We start from the raw sequence: 19219 nt of genomic DNA, 5'->3' as shown, positions 1-19219 counted from the left end.
ATTATGATTGTCGAGTTTTTGAAGACAAACACATGGCCAAACTACACACCAAATTTTGTTTACTGGTATTCAGCAAACTTTGCTGATTTTTTTTGTGCTGATTTCATTCAGCAATGCGAATTTACTGAAGATCAGCAATTATTTTTCAACTTGCTGAATCATCCAGCAATTTTGACAGTTGATCAGCAACGTTGTGCTGAAATTCAGCAAAAAAATTGCTGAAATTCAGCAATTTATTTTGCTGATTTTTTTTGTGCTGGAAGCGTTTCAAAAAATTTGGTGTGTATAGAGCTTTAAAAATAGGTAGGGAATCGCGCCACTTGGGCGGTGGCTTCTATATTCGTCTGTCTTCCACTATAACTCAGTCAAATTTGAACCAATTCACAAAACTTTTGGAATGTGGTGAGATAGGTATAGCATCTACCCGTGTACAACATTTCAAGTCAATTGGTTCAAAATTGACTGAGTTAAAGTGGAAAACAGACGAATATAAAAGCCACCGCCCAAGTGGCGCGATACCCTATCAGTGCAAGTTTTTTTTTTTCGAATGGAAAGCATAAGGGATGGCTGATTACCACCGAAAGAAACAACAGCAGATAAAAGTATTTTCTTCCGTTCAATTAGTCTATTTATAGCAACAAAGGAAATGAGGATCTACGACCGAATGCGTCACACAAGTTGTAGTACCAATGATTTTTTTCCACCCACCAACATCCGTAGTCTGTATGAGACAGTGTTTCCCAAACCGTAAATCCCGACCTACTCGTATGAAATACGTACACACAATATTGTTGAATGTGTCGAGAACATTCCTAGAAGCGTTGAGGCTGCTTAACCGTTATGTGTCCGACAAATTTTTTGCTTTTTTCTACACCGTGCTTTTTAAATGGGCGCTGGGTACCCGGGTACCCTGTCGGCCACATAAGGGTTAAATGGCTTGAAATGAGTCTCACAGTCTTACAATGTGTTCGAAGTTCCGATCAAGGTCAGTATAACCCCTTTAACCAGCTTGAAATATGCTTGAGATGCTCCTCGGGACATCCTTCTTCTTGTCGTTACGTTCCAACTGGGACAAAGCCTGCTTCTCAGCTAAGTGTTCTATGAGCACTTCTATAGTTATTAACTGAGAGCTTTCTCTACCATGCCATTTATCCTTATGCTATGGTTAGTAACTGACCATCTATTATAAAAAAATATTTATTGTTTACTTTACGCAGGGTGAGTACTGCATAGATTTGGACACAGAAACTGCAATTTCTAATACTGGAGAACCCCTACTACAAAACTCCCTGTGGAACAGTACTGACTGTGAGTCTGCACTTCCACGAAAACATGTCCTGCGCAATTTTACTACCTCTCAGTTCGAAGAATATGTACCTCGTTGCTTCCGAGTGGAAATTGTACCAGACGATGACGATGATGATGATGTTGACGATGACGGTCGCACTAACTGTGCTGTAGTAAACAAAGCACCAATCATCCCGTCAGGACGTCGTCGTCATCCATGATGATGCGTTGCGTTGGTTGGTAACATGGAAACTCTCTATATCTACATCGCAAATGTATTCGCCCCAGACTAAACGAAACTCTCGTCGTCAGACGACCAACCTAACCGAAAAGAATGTAGGACGACACAAAGGAAATTCAATCCCGACCCGATGTGCTTCTCGGAAAACCTCGGAAGCAAAGAAGTGGGAAATTCAGTCCGAGTGGGTGTCCGAGTGGAGGTAATCAGAGGGAGGGACAACGATAGTGGCTGGTAGCAGGTCAGAGAAAGCGTCTGACATCAAAAGGCGTATCGCGCGCGCCACAAACACTAGCTGCACTGTGCACGCTGTATTCGCGATTTGGTCATTCCATTATAAATTGATAAATCTTGAGTGTAATCGTGTAATGTTTGTAACACAATGCTTTATCTGTTTCGTTTATCTATGGCTCATTCGTGCGTAGTCCTTTACGGAGCCGGATTTTTGTTATTAACTTTTGAAGCAATTTTTTAACAATCGGGCATTTCATTTAAGGTACACCGGGGCAAGTTAAAACGGGTGGGACAAGATGAAACAGCGGGTTAACATGATGTTTTTTAATAATGATAAACAATTTGACTGCCATAACACATAGTTTTTGATTCAAGCAAGCTTTTAGTGCAGGATGAATTTCCAAACTGCATTGAAATCTACTTCAAAACTTCGCGTTTCATCTTGCCTCACCCGTTTCAACTTGCCCCGGTGTACCTTAGCTCAATTTCTGATGCCATTTAGATAGTTATTTTTCAAAGAAATTATTCAAAACTCTCATACAAATTATTTCATGCAAAATAGAAGACTCACGCACTTGTTCATAAAAAGTGGTGCTTCTCCAAAAAACAATCTGCTAATCCTTCAGAAAGTTTGTCATGAACTCCTTCAGGAATTTGCTAACGGATTTCTCCAGGAATTCCTCCAGAAATACCTTGGAACAATCCACCAGGATTTTCTCAACAGGTCCGGGATAGTTCAGGGATTCTCCCAGGAGTTTTTTTAGGGGTTCATCCAGGAGTTAACGCAGGTATTCCTCTAGACATTCCTTCAGTGATTCTTCCAGAAGTTCTTCAGGAGTCCCTTCATGGATTTCTTCTCGAGTTCATTAGAGGATTTCTCCAGAAGTTCCAATACAATTTTCTTCAGGTTTTTTTTTTAGGATTTCCATCAAAATTTCGCTAAGTTTTTCCGCCAGGAGGTTTTCAGGAATTCTTCCAGTAGATTCTTCCGGGTTTCCTTCAGGAATTTTCCTCTAGACATTCCTTCAGGGATTTTTCCAGAAGCTCTTTCAGAGATTCTCTAGGAGTTCGTTATTGGACTTCTTCACGAGTTCATTCAAGGATTTCCTTCAGGAATTCTTTCAGTTATTCCTATAGGTAGGAGTTCTCATAGAAATTCCTTCAAGGATTTTAAGGAGTTCCTTCTGAAGTTTTTTCAAGGATTTCTCAACGAATTACTGCAGGGATTTCTTATGTGTCTTTTTTTTTGTGAATCTTCTTGGTCATGCGGCACCGTGCTAAAGAGTGCGGATTCTATTCCTGCCGCAGCTATCAGGAAAAGTTTTCGGCTGTGCCACCGGGCGTTGCATTTTACATACTAGTTCGTTGTCTACTCTGTCTGTCTCTTTTAACCCTTTCAGAACGGTTGGGTCATTTGCACCTCGCTGACGTGTTCTACAGTGGCGAGGTTGGTGAAAAAAGTCGTCTCGAAGGGGTTAAATAACATAGAGCTTACTGGAAACATTGAACGTGACCGTGCCCAGGCAATTCCTTTAGGGATCTCTCAAGGATTTTTAGGGGTTCTCCAGGAATTCAATGAAGGACTTTTCTATGAGTTCCTTCAGGGTTCCCCATGGCGTCCTTTCGGAAATTCCTCTAGGAGTTTCTCCAGTGATTCCCCCAGGAGTCCTTTCAAGAGATTCAATGTATTACGTGAAAGATTTCTCCAGAAGTAGGGTCTGGGACCATTTGGGCAGGAGCACCTATTTTGGGCACTTGCTGCTATAACTCAGTCATTTTTGAACCGATTGACTTGATTTTTGAAATACGATCAGGAAGGCACAGTATCCAGCTATGTTCAAAAATTCAAATCAATCGGTTTGACATTGACTGAGTTATAGCAGCAAGTGCCCAAAATAGGTGCTTCTGCCCAAATGGTCCCAGACCCTTGTTCCTTCAGGGATTTCTACCAAAGTTGCTTCTGCGATTCCTTCAGGTTTTTTTCCCTCAGGGATTCTTTCAAGAGTTCATCCTAGAGTTTATTCAGGGATTCCTCCAGAGATTTTCGAAGAAGTTCCGTCAGAGGTTCCTCTTGGAATTCATTAAAGAATTCCTCTAGAAGCACCATCGGGGACATGCAGAAGTGCTTTCAGGGATTCCTCCAAGAGTTCATTGAGAGATGTTTTGAGAAGTCCCTTCAGGGATTATTTCACTGACTTTTTCAAGTAGTTCTAACAGAAGTTCCATCAGATTTCTCAAAAAGTTCCGTTAGTGATTCCTCCTGAAATTCATTCAAGGATTCCTCTAGAGGACTCTTCAGGAATTCCTCCAGGTCTTCTTTCAAGGATTCCTTCAAGAGTATCTAGGAATTTTTGCGAGGACTCTACAAGAAAATTTCTTCAGAGATTCCTCTTGAATTTTCTCATGGTTCAGTAGTACGTTCCTCCAAGAATGTATTCAGGAATTCCCTCTGGTATTCGTCCTGGAAATCCAAAAGACTCCGTCTGATGTTCATCCAGGAATTTATCTTGGAGTTCCTCTTAGAATTCGTAACTCATCACTATGGTACTCTCACTTAACATAGTCTACCCCTCATGGAAACACAACTGCTGATCTTAATCTTGCTCTCTTGGATGGAGCTTACCAGGCTCCAGAAGTATCCATCAAGCACAAAATCAGAAATTTCCAACTTATCACTAGGCTACTCTCTCTTAACATATTCTACCCTTCATAAAAACACAACTGCTGATCTAGATCTTGTTCTCTTGGATGAAGCTTTCCAGGCTCCAGAAGAATCCATCAAGCACAAAATCAGAAATTTCCAAACTCATCACTATGCTACCCTCTCTTAACATAGTCTACCTCTCATGGAAACACAACTGCTGATCTTGATGTTGCTCTCTTGGAGGGAGCTAACCAGGCTCCAGAAGTATCCATCAAGCACAAAATTAGAAATTTCCAACTCATCACTATGCTACTTTATCTTAACATATTCTACCTTTCATGAAAACACAACTGCTGATCTTGATCTTGCTCTCTTGGAGAGAACTTTCCAGGCTCCAGAAGAATCCATCAAGCACAAAACCAGAAATTTCCAAACTCATCACTATGCTACTTTATCTTAACATATTCTACCCTTCATAAAAACACAACTGCTGATCTAGATCTTGTTCTCTTGGATGGAGCTTTCCAGGCTCCAGAAGAATCCATCAAGCACAACTCCAACTCATCACTAAGCTACTCCCTCTTAACATTTTCTACCTCTCATGCAAACACAACTGGGCCATATATCCGAGGCGGTAAACGCACGGGTATTCAGCATGACCATGCTGAGGGTGACGGGTTCGATTCCCGGTCGGTCCAGGATCTTTTCGTAATGGAAATTTCCTTGACTTCCTTGGGCATAGAGTATCTTCGTGCCTGCCACACGATATACACATGCAAAATGGTCATTGGCAGAGGAAGCTCTCAGTTAAAAACTGTGGAAGTGCACATTGAACAGCTGAGAAGCAGGCTTTGTCCCAGTGAGGACGTTACGCCAAGAAAAGAAAGAAGAAGAAGAAGAAGCAAACACAACTGCTGATCTTAATCTTGCTCTCTTTGAGGGAACTCAAAGAATCATTCAAGCGCAAAATCAGAAATTTCGAACTCATCACTATGCTACTCCCTCTTAACATATTCTACCTCTCATGATAACACATTTCTCCTGGAGATTATCAGTAACTGGCGGATCGACTTAGGAATTTATTTAACGATTTAAACGACTACGCAGCTTTCCTATTGGAGCGGAGGGATTTGTTTAACCCTTGTGGCCGGCAGGGTAACCAGGAACATTTCAAATCTCGATATTTAAATGATTATTGAGACTAGGAAGTTGAAACTCTAGACGGACGCTTCTTTACTCCAAGCTACTCCGTCCCCTGAAGGCACAGAACTGAACTCGATTCAACTATAATGCACATGGTTTGTTTCTTTTCACAATCCAAATCTCCTGCGGATTAGATGAACATCTACATGTCTCTGTTGTGTGCCGTGAATTAGTGGAATTGTAATTCCCACTTGGTTTGGCTAGCCTGAGCAAAAATTCAGAGATTGACAAATATAAATATTATCACAACTAGATTTCGACCATGGATTTCGTTTCAGGATATCTTCACAAGTTCATTCAAGAACTCCTCCAGAAGCTCCCTCAAGAGTTGTTCCTTAGGTTCATTCGGGGATTCCTATAGAAATTCCTTCAGAGACAACAAGTCCCATCAAAGATCGGTTAAGGAATACCGTCAGGAGTTCCACCTGGAGCGTTTTCTATGATTTCTCTGGAAATTCATTCAGGGATATATCTGGAAACTTTTTCAAATTTATAAAAAAAACAACTTTAGAGAATGAGTGTTATTAGTTTCGTACCTTTTAATTACGCTCTATTTTGCTTATCCTTTGACAGATACGCGTATTTCGACTACCAATTGTAATCTTCCTCGGTGTCAGTTATCCAGTGGATAGCTTATTATTTAAAGGATAAGCAAAATAGGGCGGAATTAAAAGGTACGAAATTGATTACACCCATTCGAAGAGGGTATTCTGCTTAGAGGGTTCGAAAAGTCGGTACAAAGATCAACTTTAGAGATTTATTCAGAACATTCTTCAGGAGTTTCTACAAAAAATGATTGAGGTGTTTCTCTACCAGTTTTTTTTTTTTTTTTTCAAGAATTCCTCTAGGAGTTCTTTTAGATGATCCTACAGGCATTCCTTTCAGGGATTTATCTAGGATATCCTTCAGGATTTCCTTGAGGGATTCCTCTACGAGTTCCTTGAAAGATTGCTCCAGAACTTTATTCAACGAAATCTTCGGGAGTTATTTCAGAGATTTCTCCTGGATTCAGGGATTCCTTTAGAAGTCCCTTCAAGGATTGTTCCAGAAGTTCCACCAAAGATTTCTTTATAAATTCATTCAGGGATTCCTCATAGAGTTCATTCATGGATGCTTCTAGACAGGGATTTGTGCAGAGATGTTCCTTCGGAGACTTTTCCAGGAGTTCCGTCAGAGGTTTCTCCTGGAGCTCATTCAAGAAAGTTCAATAAGGGGTTCTTCTAGAAGTCTCTTCAGAACTTCCTCCAAAAGTTTGAACAGGGATTTCTCTGCGAGTTCCATCACGGATTCCTCCTGAAGTCCAATCAAGAATTCCTGTAGTAATTCTCCCAGGGATTCCTCCAGGAGCTCCTTCAAGGATCCTTCCAGTAATACCTTTAGGAATTTATCCAGGAGCTCTTTGAAGGACCCTTTCAGTATTACCTTCAGAGATTTCTTCAGGAATTCTTTCAGGGTTTGTTACAGGAATTCTATCAAAGATTCCTTCAAGAAGACTTTGAGGGATTTTTCCAGAAGTTTCTTCAGGAATTCTTCCGGAAGTTTATTTGGTGATTTCTCCAGGAGTTTCTTCATGGTTTCCTCTCTAGAAGTTGCTCCTTTTTAGATTATCCAAGAATTCCACGAAATTTATTTCAGGAATTCCACGAAATTTCCTTCAGAAATTCCTCTCGCAGAATCCTTAAAGGATTAATTCAGGATTTTTTCTAAGGACTTTACAAAAAGTCCTTCCGAGTTTCGTTCAAGAGTTCCTCCAGGGGTTTATCCAGAAGTTTCGTCAAGGATTCCTCTTGAAGTTGTTCCAGGGATTTCTCTAGGATTTTTAAAGTATTTCTCTTGCCATTCCTTCAGAAATTCCAACTCCAAGAGAGATTCCATCTGAAGTTCTCTCCTCTAAGAGTTGTTTCAGGGGTCCTCCTGGGCTCCATTTAGGGGTTCCTTCAAGGATTCACCAAGAAATTTCTTAAGGGACTCCTCGGGATTCTTTTTTTAGATTCCTCCAAAAATTGCCTCAGGAATTCATGAGTTCCTTCAGGCGTTCCTCTGACGTTGATTTCAGGGATTCCTCTAGCAGTTTCTTCAGAAATTTCTCCAGGAATTACTTCTGATACTCCTTGAGAAATTCAATGGGACACTTTTCCAGACTTTCGATTTTGGTTCTTATGGTTAGTCAACGCTTATTTTGTTCTCAGCCGTTATATATTTTTTTCTTTGAGAAATAAAAATAGGTTAATTCCTGAAACTGTTCTGACAACAAGAGAAACCGCTAACAAAATTTTAAATGTCTGGAATAAGAATATAAGGCCGTTACAAATATATATTTCACTTTTTGTCCCACCACTCTTTGACCGGTCGAGGGGGGGGATAAAAATAATAAAGTATTTAATTTGAAAAATATTAAAAACTCATCGGATTTGTTAAAGAATTTTGAGCAAGACCCGAAATTTTGATAAATATTTTTTTATCTGCCCCCTCAAAAAGCAAAATCCAGTCAAAAATTGAAGGGGGGGGAGACAAAAAGTCAAAATAAAATTTGTATCAGCCTAAATATTAACATCTTGAAATTCCCTCTTTAGACATGGAATGACCAGTATTGGTAGGATCCACGAGCTCAGAGAGAAGGGTGGATAATCAGCAAGCCGCGGAAGATACGCGTGCGAGGAGAATGGGGGTTCCTACGTACACAAGAAATCGTCATCATCGTCACTGCACCACGAGGATTTAGAATCACATTACGGACGAGAGATCTAGTCTACGGCGGTGGACTATGATGGCAACAGTAGGTACATGTGGGTGGAAAGGGACCCATCACGAGAGCGAGAGGTTTCGCTCTTTCTCAGAAGGAGAGTAAGGTGGTATTCTCTCTCACACAGTAAGGGAATCACGCAAAACCAGCATCAGGCCAAGAGAACGTGAACGTGACAGACAGCCAAGAACTCCAAAGTCTGGTTTGCAAGTGGGGGCAAGACGCATTTTGAGAATGCTCGTGCATTGTATACAGCCAGAGGTGGGGGTGGATGAACGGATTGCACAAAACTGCAATCTTCGAAGAAAGCATGGGAAAAGAAAGGTGCATTCATTATCATCGGCATTGTTTGAGCCTGAGTGAACGATCGGGCAGGTTTTATGATTCAGAGGAAAAATAATACCTTGCATAAGCTCTTCTCCGCACTATGCTCGCTCTCGCAACGCCATTTCCACCCATGTAGAAAAAAATAACTCTTGTCAAACTTTGCTTTTCCTGCACTACTGGAGTAGAGGGGCCTTGAGTGGATAATTATCCTGAAGAAAGGATTCCCTTGGCACAATAGCCCATATTGAAAGAAGCCCCCTCAAATGATTGAGAAAAGAAAGCTAGGTCTACTTACCCTCGAGCCATTTCCAAACTCTTAATGAGTTTCTTGATCTTCCAGATCTCCACATTGCGATCGGCGGATGTTTCCTCGAACGACATCTTGCTGGTTCTGCTTCCTGGACTGCTTCACACTGCACTTGCTCCCCTGCGGAACCTTCTCTGGCGACGGGCTTTTCACGGATTTAATCCCTTTTTTCACGCGACTGGTGACCTCTTTCTACCTATAGTGAACCAACCAACCAACACACGGTGGTGGCGATCCGCGACAACGAAACAATAGGGAACACACGGTTAAACTGAGTACACTGAAATCTACCACTCTCTATCTGCCGGACCCAAGGGACCAGCGTTCTTCTTTTTCTTCTCAGTTCAGCCCCCTTCACCACCTCTAGATGATCGAGTGCAGCACGACGACGGAATTCCGGATTGCGATGTTGGTTAAAACCGAAAAAAGTCGGATTTCGTGGCAAAAATGGCGTTCGGAGCTGCAGAGATAGAGAGCCAGCCACACAGCACACAAAACACACCACAGCACGGCACGACACCACTCTCCACTCTGGCCGACTCGTTTCGTTTTCTTATTTTGTTACACCTCTCCTCGTGTGTGAGCGCGCGCGGCACGGGGGGAAAACTCTGGCGCTGAACACTGCGAGCCAATAACTGGCTGGCTGACTGGCCTGGTTGGTTGATGGTGTCTACCTACTAAATGCACGTTGTTGGTGTGGAAGACTGCTGGCAACCAACAAGAGCACTATCGCACCCCGTCGCCAATGTGATGATGTTCCGTTTAGTCGTCAGCGGGCAGGGATGCCAGAGGGGGTCGTGTGATAGATGTTATTCATTGTTTTGAATTGATAATATTCAAACTATTATAACCGAACTTAGTTATGGGCGTTTTATTGTTGGAAAATTGTAACAGAAACTGAAATATACCATGACAAGACAAAATTCACACAAAATGCGATAATTCGTAGTTGATGCAGATCAGACTTGTAAAATATCAAAAAAATCGAAAAAGAAATTCTTTGACAACTTTCCAGTTACCAGTTAGCTTCGCTGGCCTTTTGTAGTCCCAAAAATTGTCACCAAAACAGGTGACCATCTATAATACTTCACGCTTGGAAGAATGATATTAGCAATATTCAAATATTAATGTCACGTGAAATTCATGACATCTGACCAGTGCTGCAATTTTTCGACAGGCCTTTATGATAGCGATATTTTGCTTTTTTCATTTTCTCCGTTTTGGTTTTCCTGTCAAAGTTGCTTTTCGATCAGCAACATGGGAGCGAAATGAAATAGGTACTCACACTCGCACGCAGCGTGCTGAAAGCGAGAGCTGACAGGGTTAAATTTCCATTCAATTTTCTGTAGTTGAGTGTTTTCACCCGTGCTAACGTATAGGGCACTCACTCTCACAAGCCACCGCTTGAGACGAATGGCCTTTCAGCATGAGTAGTGTGTGGATGATTGGGAATTGATCTTGTTGGGTCGCTCACGAATGGAGGACTGCATCTGACAGCACTGCTACATATTCATTGTGACTGACTAGAGCAATCAAAATAACACATATAATCAATAGATGGAATTAGGGGAAGCTTTTCATTTTCCTAAATGTAAACATCTAAGAATTCTGAAAATTGTGTAGTGTAAGGCAATAGTGACGGCAATTACACTAGAGTTGATAGTGTTTTATGAGCACTTCCACAGTTCTTAACTGGGTCTCCTGTTAGCCTAGTTCTAGTAGTTAAGGCTATGGATCGCCAATCCGGAGACGGCGGGTTCGATTCCCGTTCCAGTCGTGAAAATTTTCTCGACTCCCTGGGCATAGTGTATCATTGTACACACAATATACAAATTCATGCAATGGCAGGGGAAGGAAACCCTTCAATCAATAACTATAAAAGTGTTCGAAGAACACTATGTTGAAGCAAGGCAGGCAAAGTCCCAGTAGTGGGGCCGTAGAGCCATAAAGAAGAAGAAGAATAGTTCTTAACTGATCTTTGATGACTTGTTGTAAAAAGTACTCTTTGTTGATTTTTACGCTCCGGTCGATGAACAACCATGGTAATTAGCCTATTGTTGATATGGCGCCCCAAACCATCACCGCTGCGGCACTTCGATATCGTTGAACCTCTCGTTTGTCGGCAGGAATTTCACGAAGACTTGCCTCATACACACGATCATTTTGTTTATTCAGAGACGCTTCCAAAGTAAAAAAAATTCGCCCGAAAAAAATATGTTGTGAGCAGCGTGCGTCTTGAGCAAAACTCGAGATCTGGCAACCCTGTCGGCAATATTCTACAGAGTCAATCCGTGAATCCCTTGTATCTTAAAAGCCCCATATCTAAGATCCTGTTTCCCCAAACACACTTGTTTTCAATGCAAAAGCATGAATGGCAACGAATGGCTCCCAAACTAGTGTATCACTTTCACGTTGCCACCCTGTAAATGTCCCAGTGTTCTGAAGATTCATTTGGAGTTCCTCTGCAGATATCTTCAATAAATCTTTGTGGAGTTTCTTTTACCGGGATTCCTTATACTTATTCGGAAATTTCTTCAAAAAGCTCTGCGGAAATCACGGAAAGAACTCCATGGGAAATATCAACAATAAATCCAGCAGAAATCTTAGGAGAGACGCCGGAAAATTCTTGGGTAAAAGTCCTGAGAAACACTGAGAGAAGTCCCAGGAGAATTATCTGGTGACACTTCAAAAGAAATTTCACAACAACCTTTTAAAACTATACCAGCTGAAACTCCTGAAAAAATTGGAAAAAAATCAAGGAGAATCCCGAGAAAAACAGCAGAAGAAACTCCACGACATCTGAAATATATTCTTAGAGCAGAGGATCTCAAACTTTTCTAGCCTGTGATCCACTTTGGATTGTAATAGAATTTGGCGACTCACCAGTAAGTTTATCCACAAAAAATGTCATTTTAGAAAATTGGGACAGTCTTATTTAAATACATTTTAACGCTTTCGTTGTGAGATGAACTTATTTGTATCAAAAGTGTCCAATTAAGAGTTGCGTTACGTAACATTTACTTTTAGACATTCCAAGCATTTTTAATTTACAGTGTTCTTTCCGTTTTCTGAAAATAGTCAAACTATGGTTAAAATGCCTAAAAAATCTGCTTCTGCAAACCTTGTGTCTTAAGAAATTGAGATGAGTTGGAACTTTTCTAATAAAAATTGAACCATTGCGGTTTCATGTACAGTGGTTTTTCGATTTTATCACGGTCAAAAAAAATTAGCCGTGAATGTAGCGAAACCGTGAATTTGGCGAAATGAAAAATAAATGTGAATTTTATATTAAAAATCAATAAGCTACACAATTTTGGAATCGTTATTCACAAATACAACTGTTTTAGCAATTGGTCAATGATTGTACTCATTGTATTGCTCAAGCGCTGTATGTAAACTACGTAGACTCATTTTGGGTAATCTTAGACCCCCTTCCCCCTCGTAGACATTCGTCCATACAAAATCTTGAAAATTTGAATGGACCGTAGCTTTGGCCAGATATCTAAATGTCTTTTTTTTCCCTAAAATGGTAAATGTTCAATGACTGAATATCCCAAATAGAGGAGAACATGCCTCTGGTACAGACCTACTGATGACTGAACATCACTATAATTTTATTTTATGAAAATCGAAAAGAATATAGTGCCAATTTGTTGATTTTTTGGCTTACAGTCTTATGAATTGCGTTGATTGATTTATTATCATCACCGACGTTTCGGTCCGGCTATTGGACCTTCCTCAGGGCCTAAAAGTTGTTTTAATTTATTCACATAAAATACATAATCTACAACATCGAACACACAAATTGACTACTCACTCGATACACAAATCAACGAGTTAAACATTTTACTAGAAATTGAAAATTGTCGGGTTTGAGAGGGTCACTCCGTCCAGTACACATCTGGGCCATCCGGTTATGTGGTTTTGGGGATTTCCTCAATTTCGTCAAATGAAAATTATTTACACATACATAAAATACATAACAGCTAGTCGAGGGGTCGAGATATACATCTCTATAAATAAAATGAGTTTTAATTCGCTTTGAGGCATTAAAACTTATGAACGGAGAAACCGATCAGCATAAATTTTGCACTGTACGATCCGCCTTCAGGATGGCTGTGTTTAAATCAACCTTGCTGTGTTTATATGTAGGAAAAGTTAAGAAAATCATCCGAGTATGAAAACTGTAGAAACACTGATTTTATTAGCCGAGACGAAATTCAGTACTATTAACATGAAACCAATCTAGAGTGAGGTGCTGCAATAACCTCAACAGTTGTCCAACCATCACAACTTGATAAAACAAAGTTTTTCTGGACAGCTAGTATTCAATAATATAGCTTAAAATAAAATTATTTTGCTTTTTGTTTTATATTTGCTATGAAATTAAGAACCCTCTCCATTCAAAGAAAGCTATTCTTTCTTTAATCTCATAGTCAAGACTACTCCAGACTGTGGATAGCCCTAAAAGGAAGTTACGCAATGACATTTTTATGTTCTGTGCTATTTCATGTTGGTTTCACAATATTTTAGAAAAAGCGTGACAAAAACGAAACGAAAACCGTGATAAAATCGAGTGAATTTGGCGAGTAGTGAAAAAAATGACTAGTGATAAAACCGAAACGCCACTGTACATACAGAATTCCGCAGGTCTCGGGGCTTAAATGTATCTTTACTCTACAGAGAAAGATGCACACTCGTGGTGCCAACAAGAACCGATACTTTTCGTGATCAAACTAAGAAGCGCCACTGTCCTTTTTTGTTGTTTTTGATAAATATTTTAGATTTCTACTTGCAGGAAGCAAGTTGACACACTATTTGTCTCTCTATTTTTTGAAGTTATTATTAACAAAGCTTCCAATATTGAAGACAAAAGAACAAGAATCACAAGAAAAGCTGTTTATGCTAGTTCACTACAAATCAAGCACCATATCATCAAACTTGTTTATTTTGTGTGAAAATACGCAACGGTAAATAACGTTGACCATTTAATTAACAACACATTCTTCCACAGCTCAATACGCAAAATCAATCTCCCGACTTTCCTCATCCTTAAGGCCACGCAAAACTTAAAAGCCGCATGGCTAAAGTGGTTGCAATGCCTACTCCCAAATTCCACGGTGTATTATGGACAATGTGAGTTCTTGGACTTATGTACATTGGAGACTTGGCCCCATGACCCCCTTGTGCATCAATAAAATAAAATAAAACGAAAGTTAAGCTTCATCGAAGTTCTTAAAAAAATATACATATATTTCGGTAGACATAACCAAGAGTTCGATGGTTTGTTATCAAAATTCAGTAATTTTCTGCCTGATTTTTGATATTCCAATTGTTTTAATTGTAACTTTTGACCTTTGCATTGTTGAACTACTTTTTAATGAAAACTGCAAGCACCAATCCAATTTCAACTCATCCATCAAAAACACAATTTGAAAAATTATTAAAGTTTACTAAAACCCTGAACCTTCTCATAATACATTTCATCGTTCCAGAATCGATTTTAAAAAATACTGTTAGGTATCCGGAAGAATCTCCGGGAGGAATTTAAAAAAATATATACCAAGAAAAATATCATGAAAAAATACGGAAGGAATCTGGTGAGAAATTCTGACAGATATTCCAAGAGTATTTCTAGAGAGTTTGCTATTATATTATAGTTGTTAATCTTCTGAAATTCTAAATCTTAGGAATCTTTGGTAAACTGCTATATAAATTCATGCAATTTACCAAAAACAAAATCCACTCTGAAAAATTTAATGTTTAAACAACACTAAAGTTGACGAGTGGCAGACCAAGTACACATTTTGGCAACCCTGACTGCTACAACGCGTGCAGCCGATGGGAGCGACCCGTCAGTTTCTCAGTACTCTGGTGTCTGGTTTATATTGATACCGCACGCTCACGGTAAATTGAATGGCGATAGCACGCTACATCTGTTCGACAAGTTTTGTGTAGGAGTTACGAAAAGTCGAGACACACTACATTACTTTACAATGTGTTACCAGTTATTTAAAAATGTTTTACATGTTATCGAATGAAAAATTATATCGAAGTGTATTATAACACCAAACTATACTAACAAATATAATTAGTACATGATATAATTGTTTTCACAAACATTGTGACAGTACGAATAACTGTATCTCTTGTGCAAACTACTTGCATCATAAAAACAGTATCACCCACATTGATCGAAATATTTTTTGTCTTTCAAACATCTCGTTAGTATAAGTAGATCAACTTAATTATTTTCATTTTTTCATTTTCATTTTGCAGCAGTTGGTGGGGCAATAAGAGCGCAAGTCAATCCAATGCCGAAGATCAAGGAGGGGTAATGGCCGTAATAGTCCGTGCGGACCACATGAACACCATCGGAAGGGTAATGGTATAGGTTGGGGAAAGGTATTGGACTAGACTTGAGACACAATAATGCAAATACGGTAGAAAGTGTGAAATTGGTTTCTGTAGTAAGGTTCATGTTGTATGTTATGTCCTTGTCAATTTGTCAGTTACCTAGTTGCCTTAGATTCCCAAACTTAAGTAGCGTTACTGTTTTGCCCCATATCAAATATGTAGTCTCTACTCTATTGAAGTGTTATATTAAGTTGTTATGTACATTATGTCAGTAATTGCTGGTCATAATTTTTTTGCGTCATTTATTGCAGAATATTATTTAAGATAAGTAGTAATTTTCGTTCAAAATGTCCAGACTAATTGGTCTCATTGATAACGCATTAGCTTCATAACTAATAATCATTTACACCTAACAGGAATCGCTCCTAGATCCTGGCAATATACGGCTAAATCTTCGAATTGTTCTGTCAGTCATACTAGTTTTTCTTGTAGAAAAATGTCGCTCCCTCACTTTCCATATAAAACCAACATTTAAAAACGTTAAATTATCTTCCTTGTCATACGTAATGTTGTCCAGCTTAGTCAAAGAATTAGGTAATCAGTTTTCGTCGAGTCGAGACGCATTGACATCAACAAAGCATTTTAAGTTATTGCTCACGCGTTAGCTTCGGAACTATAAGCAAAATTAAGTGTTGCAACTCGCGCCGGGAGTTATGGACTTGAAAATATCAATGCTATTCGGCTGCAAAATTCGACGAGATAAAAAAGTTCCACAAATTTGCAAAAACAGAGAATTAGAGCTTTTGAAAAAAAGAAAACTACTTAAAAACTAGTTATTCGTTCGTACGCGTAACGTTAGTTAAATTTTCATTTACAATGTGAAAAACCGAAGTACAATTTCCCATCCACTTAGTTTCCTGATAAATTCTTGTTTCCCGCCGTATGTTAGTTATTTACCTTTGCACGCTTAGAATTCAGGTTCCATGGAGAGTATTTTACATTTGTTTACTTACATATGTCGATGATACTTCCCCCATAGATTGTGTTTGTTAGCTTCTGGTTGTCTTTCGAAGATCTTCCATATGTTAATCTGAAAAAGCTTGTGCTCATGCACCGTTCATGTTCCGCAGGGATTCGAACCATGCAACATTTTATAGAGAAAAACAAAGAAAAACAAAGAAGGAAAAATTGATTAGTAATTTTTATGTGTATAGTGTTTATGTTATGAATAATAGCAGTAATTGTTTAGTATTAGTGTGTGTGCGATCAAACAGGAAAAAAAAATCGTCACGAATATATAATTTAATGTAATTGATGAATAATATTAATTATATTTCCAAGAAAATAAAATATTTTGTATTTGCAGCATAGCTGGGCCTTTAAAAATTTCAACATTTGATTAGGATGCCGAACCATCTGGCAGTGGCAACCATCTCGAACATCCCCCTGTCACAACCCAATCAACATCGAACCAACTGTCCCAAATTCCCGTGCTTGAGTAGATAATGCAAATATCTCACCGCGCAAAAGAAATACGGTCAACCAGTCCAACCAGCCGAGCAACAGCAGAAAAATGTCCAAAATAGAGGCCCCTCCCTAATGGTCCAACTACCCTATATCGACTAATAATTTCCTCAATGTGGTCCACGTCGTCTCGCAGTCATGTGTAGCTATACTTTTTCTTAAACTTTATAACTAAATATTGAAATTAATACAGTAATGAAAATAATGTTTAGAGTTGAAATGAGGACAAATCTGTAATACAATTGATTTAATAATTAGGTTTTTTTAACATTCATTCGCTTTATTAAATTCAATTTTGACTGCGAGACGATGGAAGGTGATTCACACAAGAACGCTTATCGGATGGCACTTTATCCGATGAAGTCAATCGAAGTATGATTCCCCTTCCTTTGCTTAAATCCGCCACCCAAAGCACGCACCCAGTCGGCCATTGAGGAAGCCGTTGGCTATTAGATCGAATTATCCAGGGACATAAGTTGCTTTGATGGTCACTCCTGTCGCACCTATTAATCTAATGTTGTTATATCAGAAAAAAATACAATAAAGTAATAAATAAATATGTCTTAACAACACTAGCAACAATTGAAACAAGAGGGCCCTCAGAAGACACTCTTTCCTAGACAATATTGATCCAAAGCCCAGGGTAGTAGATCAACTTAATTATTTTGTGTAAATAATACTGAGTGTGCAGCTCCCTTTCTCTCTTCTGGTCTCAATGGATTTTGCAAAATTATCTCTCTGTTGAGGTAACGGGGACGAAGATTACAAATTCTCTTTTTTTGAGCACTACCTACACTGTTTCACCAACATTCGTGTAAGCAAACAAACATCTAGATCTGTGTAATGCTACATAAACCCAAACATACCGTCACTGACTTGTAACATACTAGCTAGCTGCTTCCAACCAGACGGAAAATCATCGGCGAGCGAAGCCCAATCACATGTAGGTGTCGAAAACGTGACGTCAGTATTTCTGAGAATACTTTGTTCGCGCGCTATATTTCGAACCAGTTTATTTTTCACCAGAAGCAAATTGATATCTGTCACTAACGTCCTAAAATGTTACTACGAGATCTCACTTCTCCGACGTCACCAAGGATCACGATACTAGTAGGGTGTCCAAACATATTTGTTTTTTTTTTTCAAGAGGCCGACTTCTAGGCAATATAAATTGACAATTTTGCTAGCATGTAAATAAATGTAACCAAAGATTTAATCAAGATATTGTTGGAAATGAGGCACGTTCGGTGTTGTAGTACAAGATTTGAAGAGACGAAAAATCGAGAAATGTAAAGACACAGTCATCCACACCGTTTTGCTCAAATAGCTTAAAATTACGCAAGCAATCATAACCCGGGTAGAGGTGAATGGCAAACCAAAAACAAAAGAATAACAAATTTTATTATCATAACTTATTTTGTCATTCATGAGTTCTTTATGAAGAGCTTAAAACAACATGTGAATAGCATAATATGATATCATATCAAAACATGCCATTCGCTTGTCATTTTAAAATTTGGAAGAATAACTACTGAATGTCTTATTTTGCTATCATAACAAATTTTGCAATTGGTGAGATATTGTTGACCTTTTGCGAGTTTGATGAACTCGCAGTTTTGGCTCTTATTAAGAACAACATAATGACAAAATTTGAATTTTAGTTATTCTAATGGTAAATTTAGAAATTTGTTTGCAATTACTTTCCATCCAAAAAAAAAAAGTTTTAATTTTGTTATTGGAATAAACAACTTAATATACCCTTCTTTTGGATGACAAGGAAATAACTAATTTTGATATTGTTCTATTTTCAATAACTCAATAATGGTATATTTTGCAATTCTCAATCTTAATTTTTTTGTTCTTGGTTTGCCATTGTAATGTCAAAATTTGACATTCTTTAGTTATTTTATCGAACAATGTCAGTTATTATTTTTGCCCTTTTGTCACTTATTTCAAACAAACCAATGACAAGTTTTACCATTCAGTAATTCTTTTCGAATGGTAAAACTTGCAATTGTTTTGTAATTCTTTTCTGCCCGGGAATACCGACGCATTTTTCATTAAATACTCTCCTTTTGCAGTCTTCACCAGCGCTTACCGGACTATGCCATCAGCACCAGGGTACACTTCGATCACCACGCCATGCGTCCAGATTGCAGATTGCCCCGGCCTGGCTGATGGGCTGAGTCTCTCTGTGCCACCTAGTCCATTGTTTGATCGCCGGCACGTACTCCGCTATCCACCGCTTCCACAGACTATCTGCTAGTGCCTGCGACCGCCTGTACAGGTCCCGGAGCGCTTCACCTGCATTCGTCGTCGAAACACACTCTACCGCCAACTCGGGACCTTTCACGA

The 19219-nt window shown here is 39.1% G+C and overlaps 1 protein-coding gene across 5 annotated transcripts in view; it reads right to left on the bottom strand.

Annotated features, from left to right (window-relative positions):
* Positions 1–19219, bottom strand: part of LOC109407899 (eukaryotic peptide chain release factor subunit 1) — a 92563-nt gene that overhangs the window by 17393 nt on the left and 55951 nt on the right. For 3 of the 5 annotated variants that reach the window (XR_009995663.1, XM_029865544.2, XM_029865543.2), the window contains exon 2: positions 8972–9179. Coding sequence is in view for 4 of the 5 variants with exons in the window: in XM_029865544.2 (XP_029721404.1) it covers positions 8972–9057 (86 nt within the window). In the remaining variant the exon portion in view is untranslated. Of the gene's footprint in view, positions 1–8971; positions 9180–9344; positions 9610–19219 lie in introns of those variants that run through there. The other 2 variants (XM_029865545.2, XM_062842563.1) reach the window with 2 other exon arrangements.

The sequence above is a fragment of the Aedes albopictus genome, chromosome 3, assembly GCF_035046485.1.
Source record: "Aedes albopictus strain Foshan chromosome 3, AalbF5, whole genome shotgun sequence".
NCBI classification, from domain to species: Eukaryota; Metazoa; Arthropoda; class Insecta; order Diptera; family Culicidae; genus Aedes; species Aedes albopictus.
The sequence above is the reverse complement of the archived record's forward strand: the minus strand, read 5'-3'. Positions and strand labels throughout refer to the sequence as shown.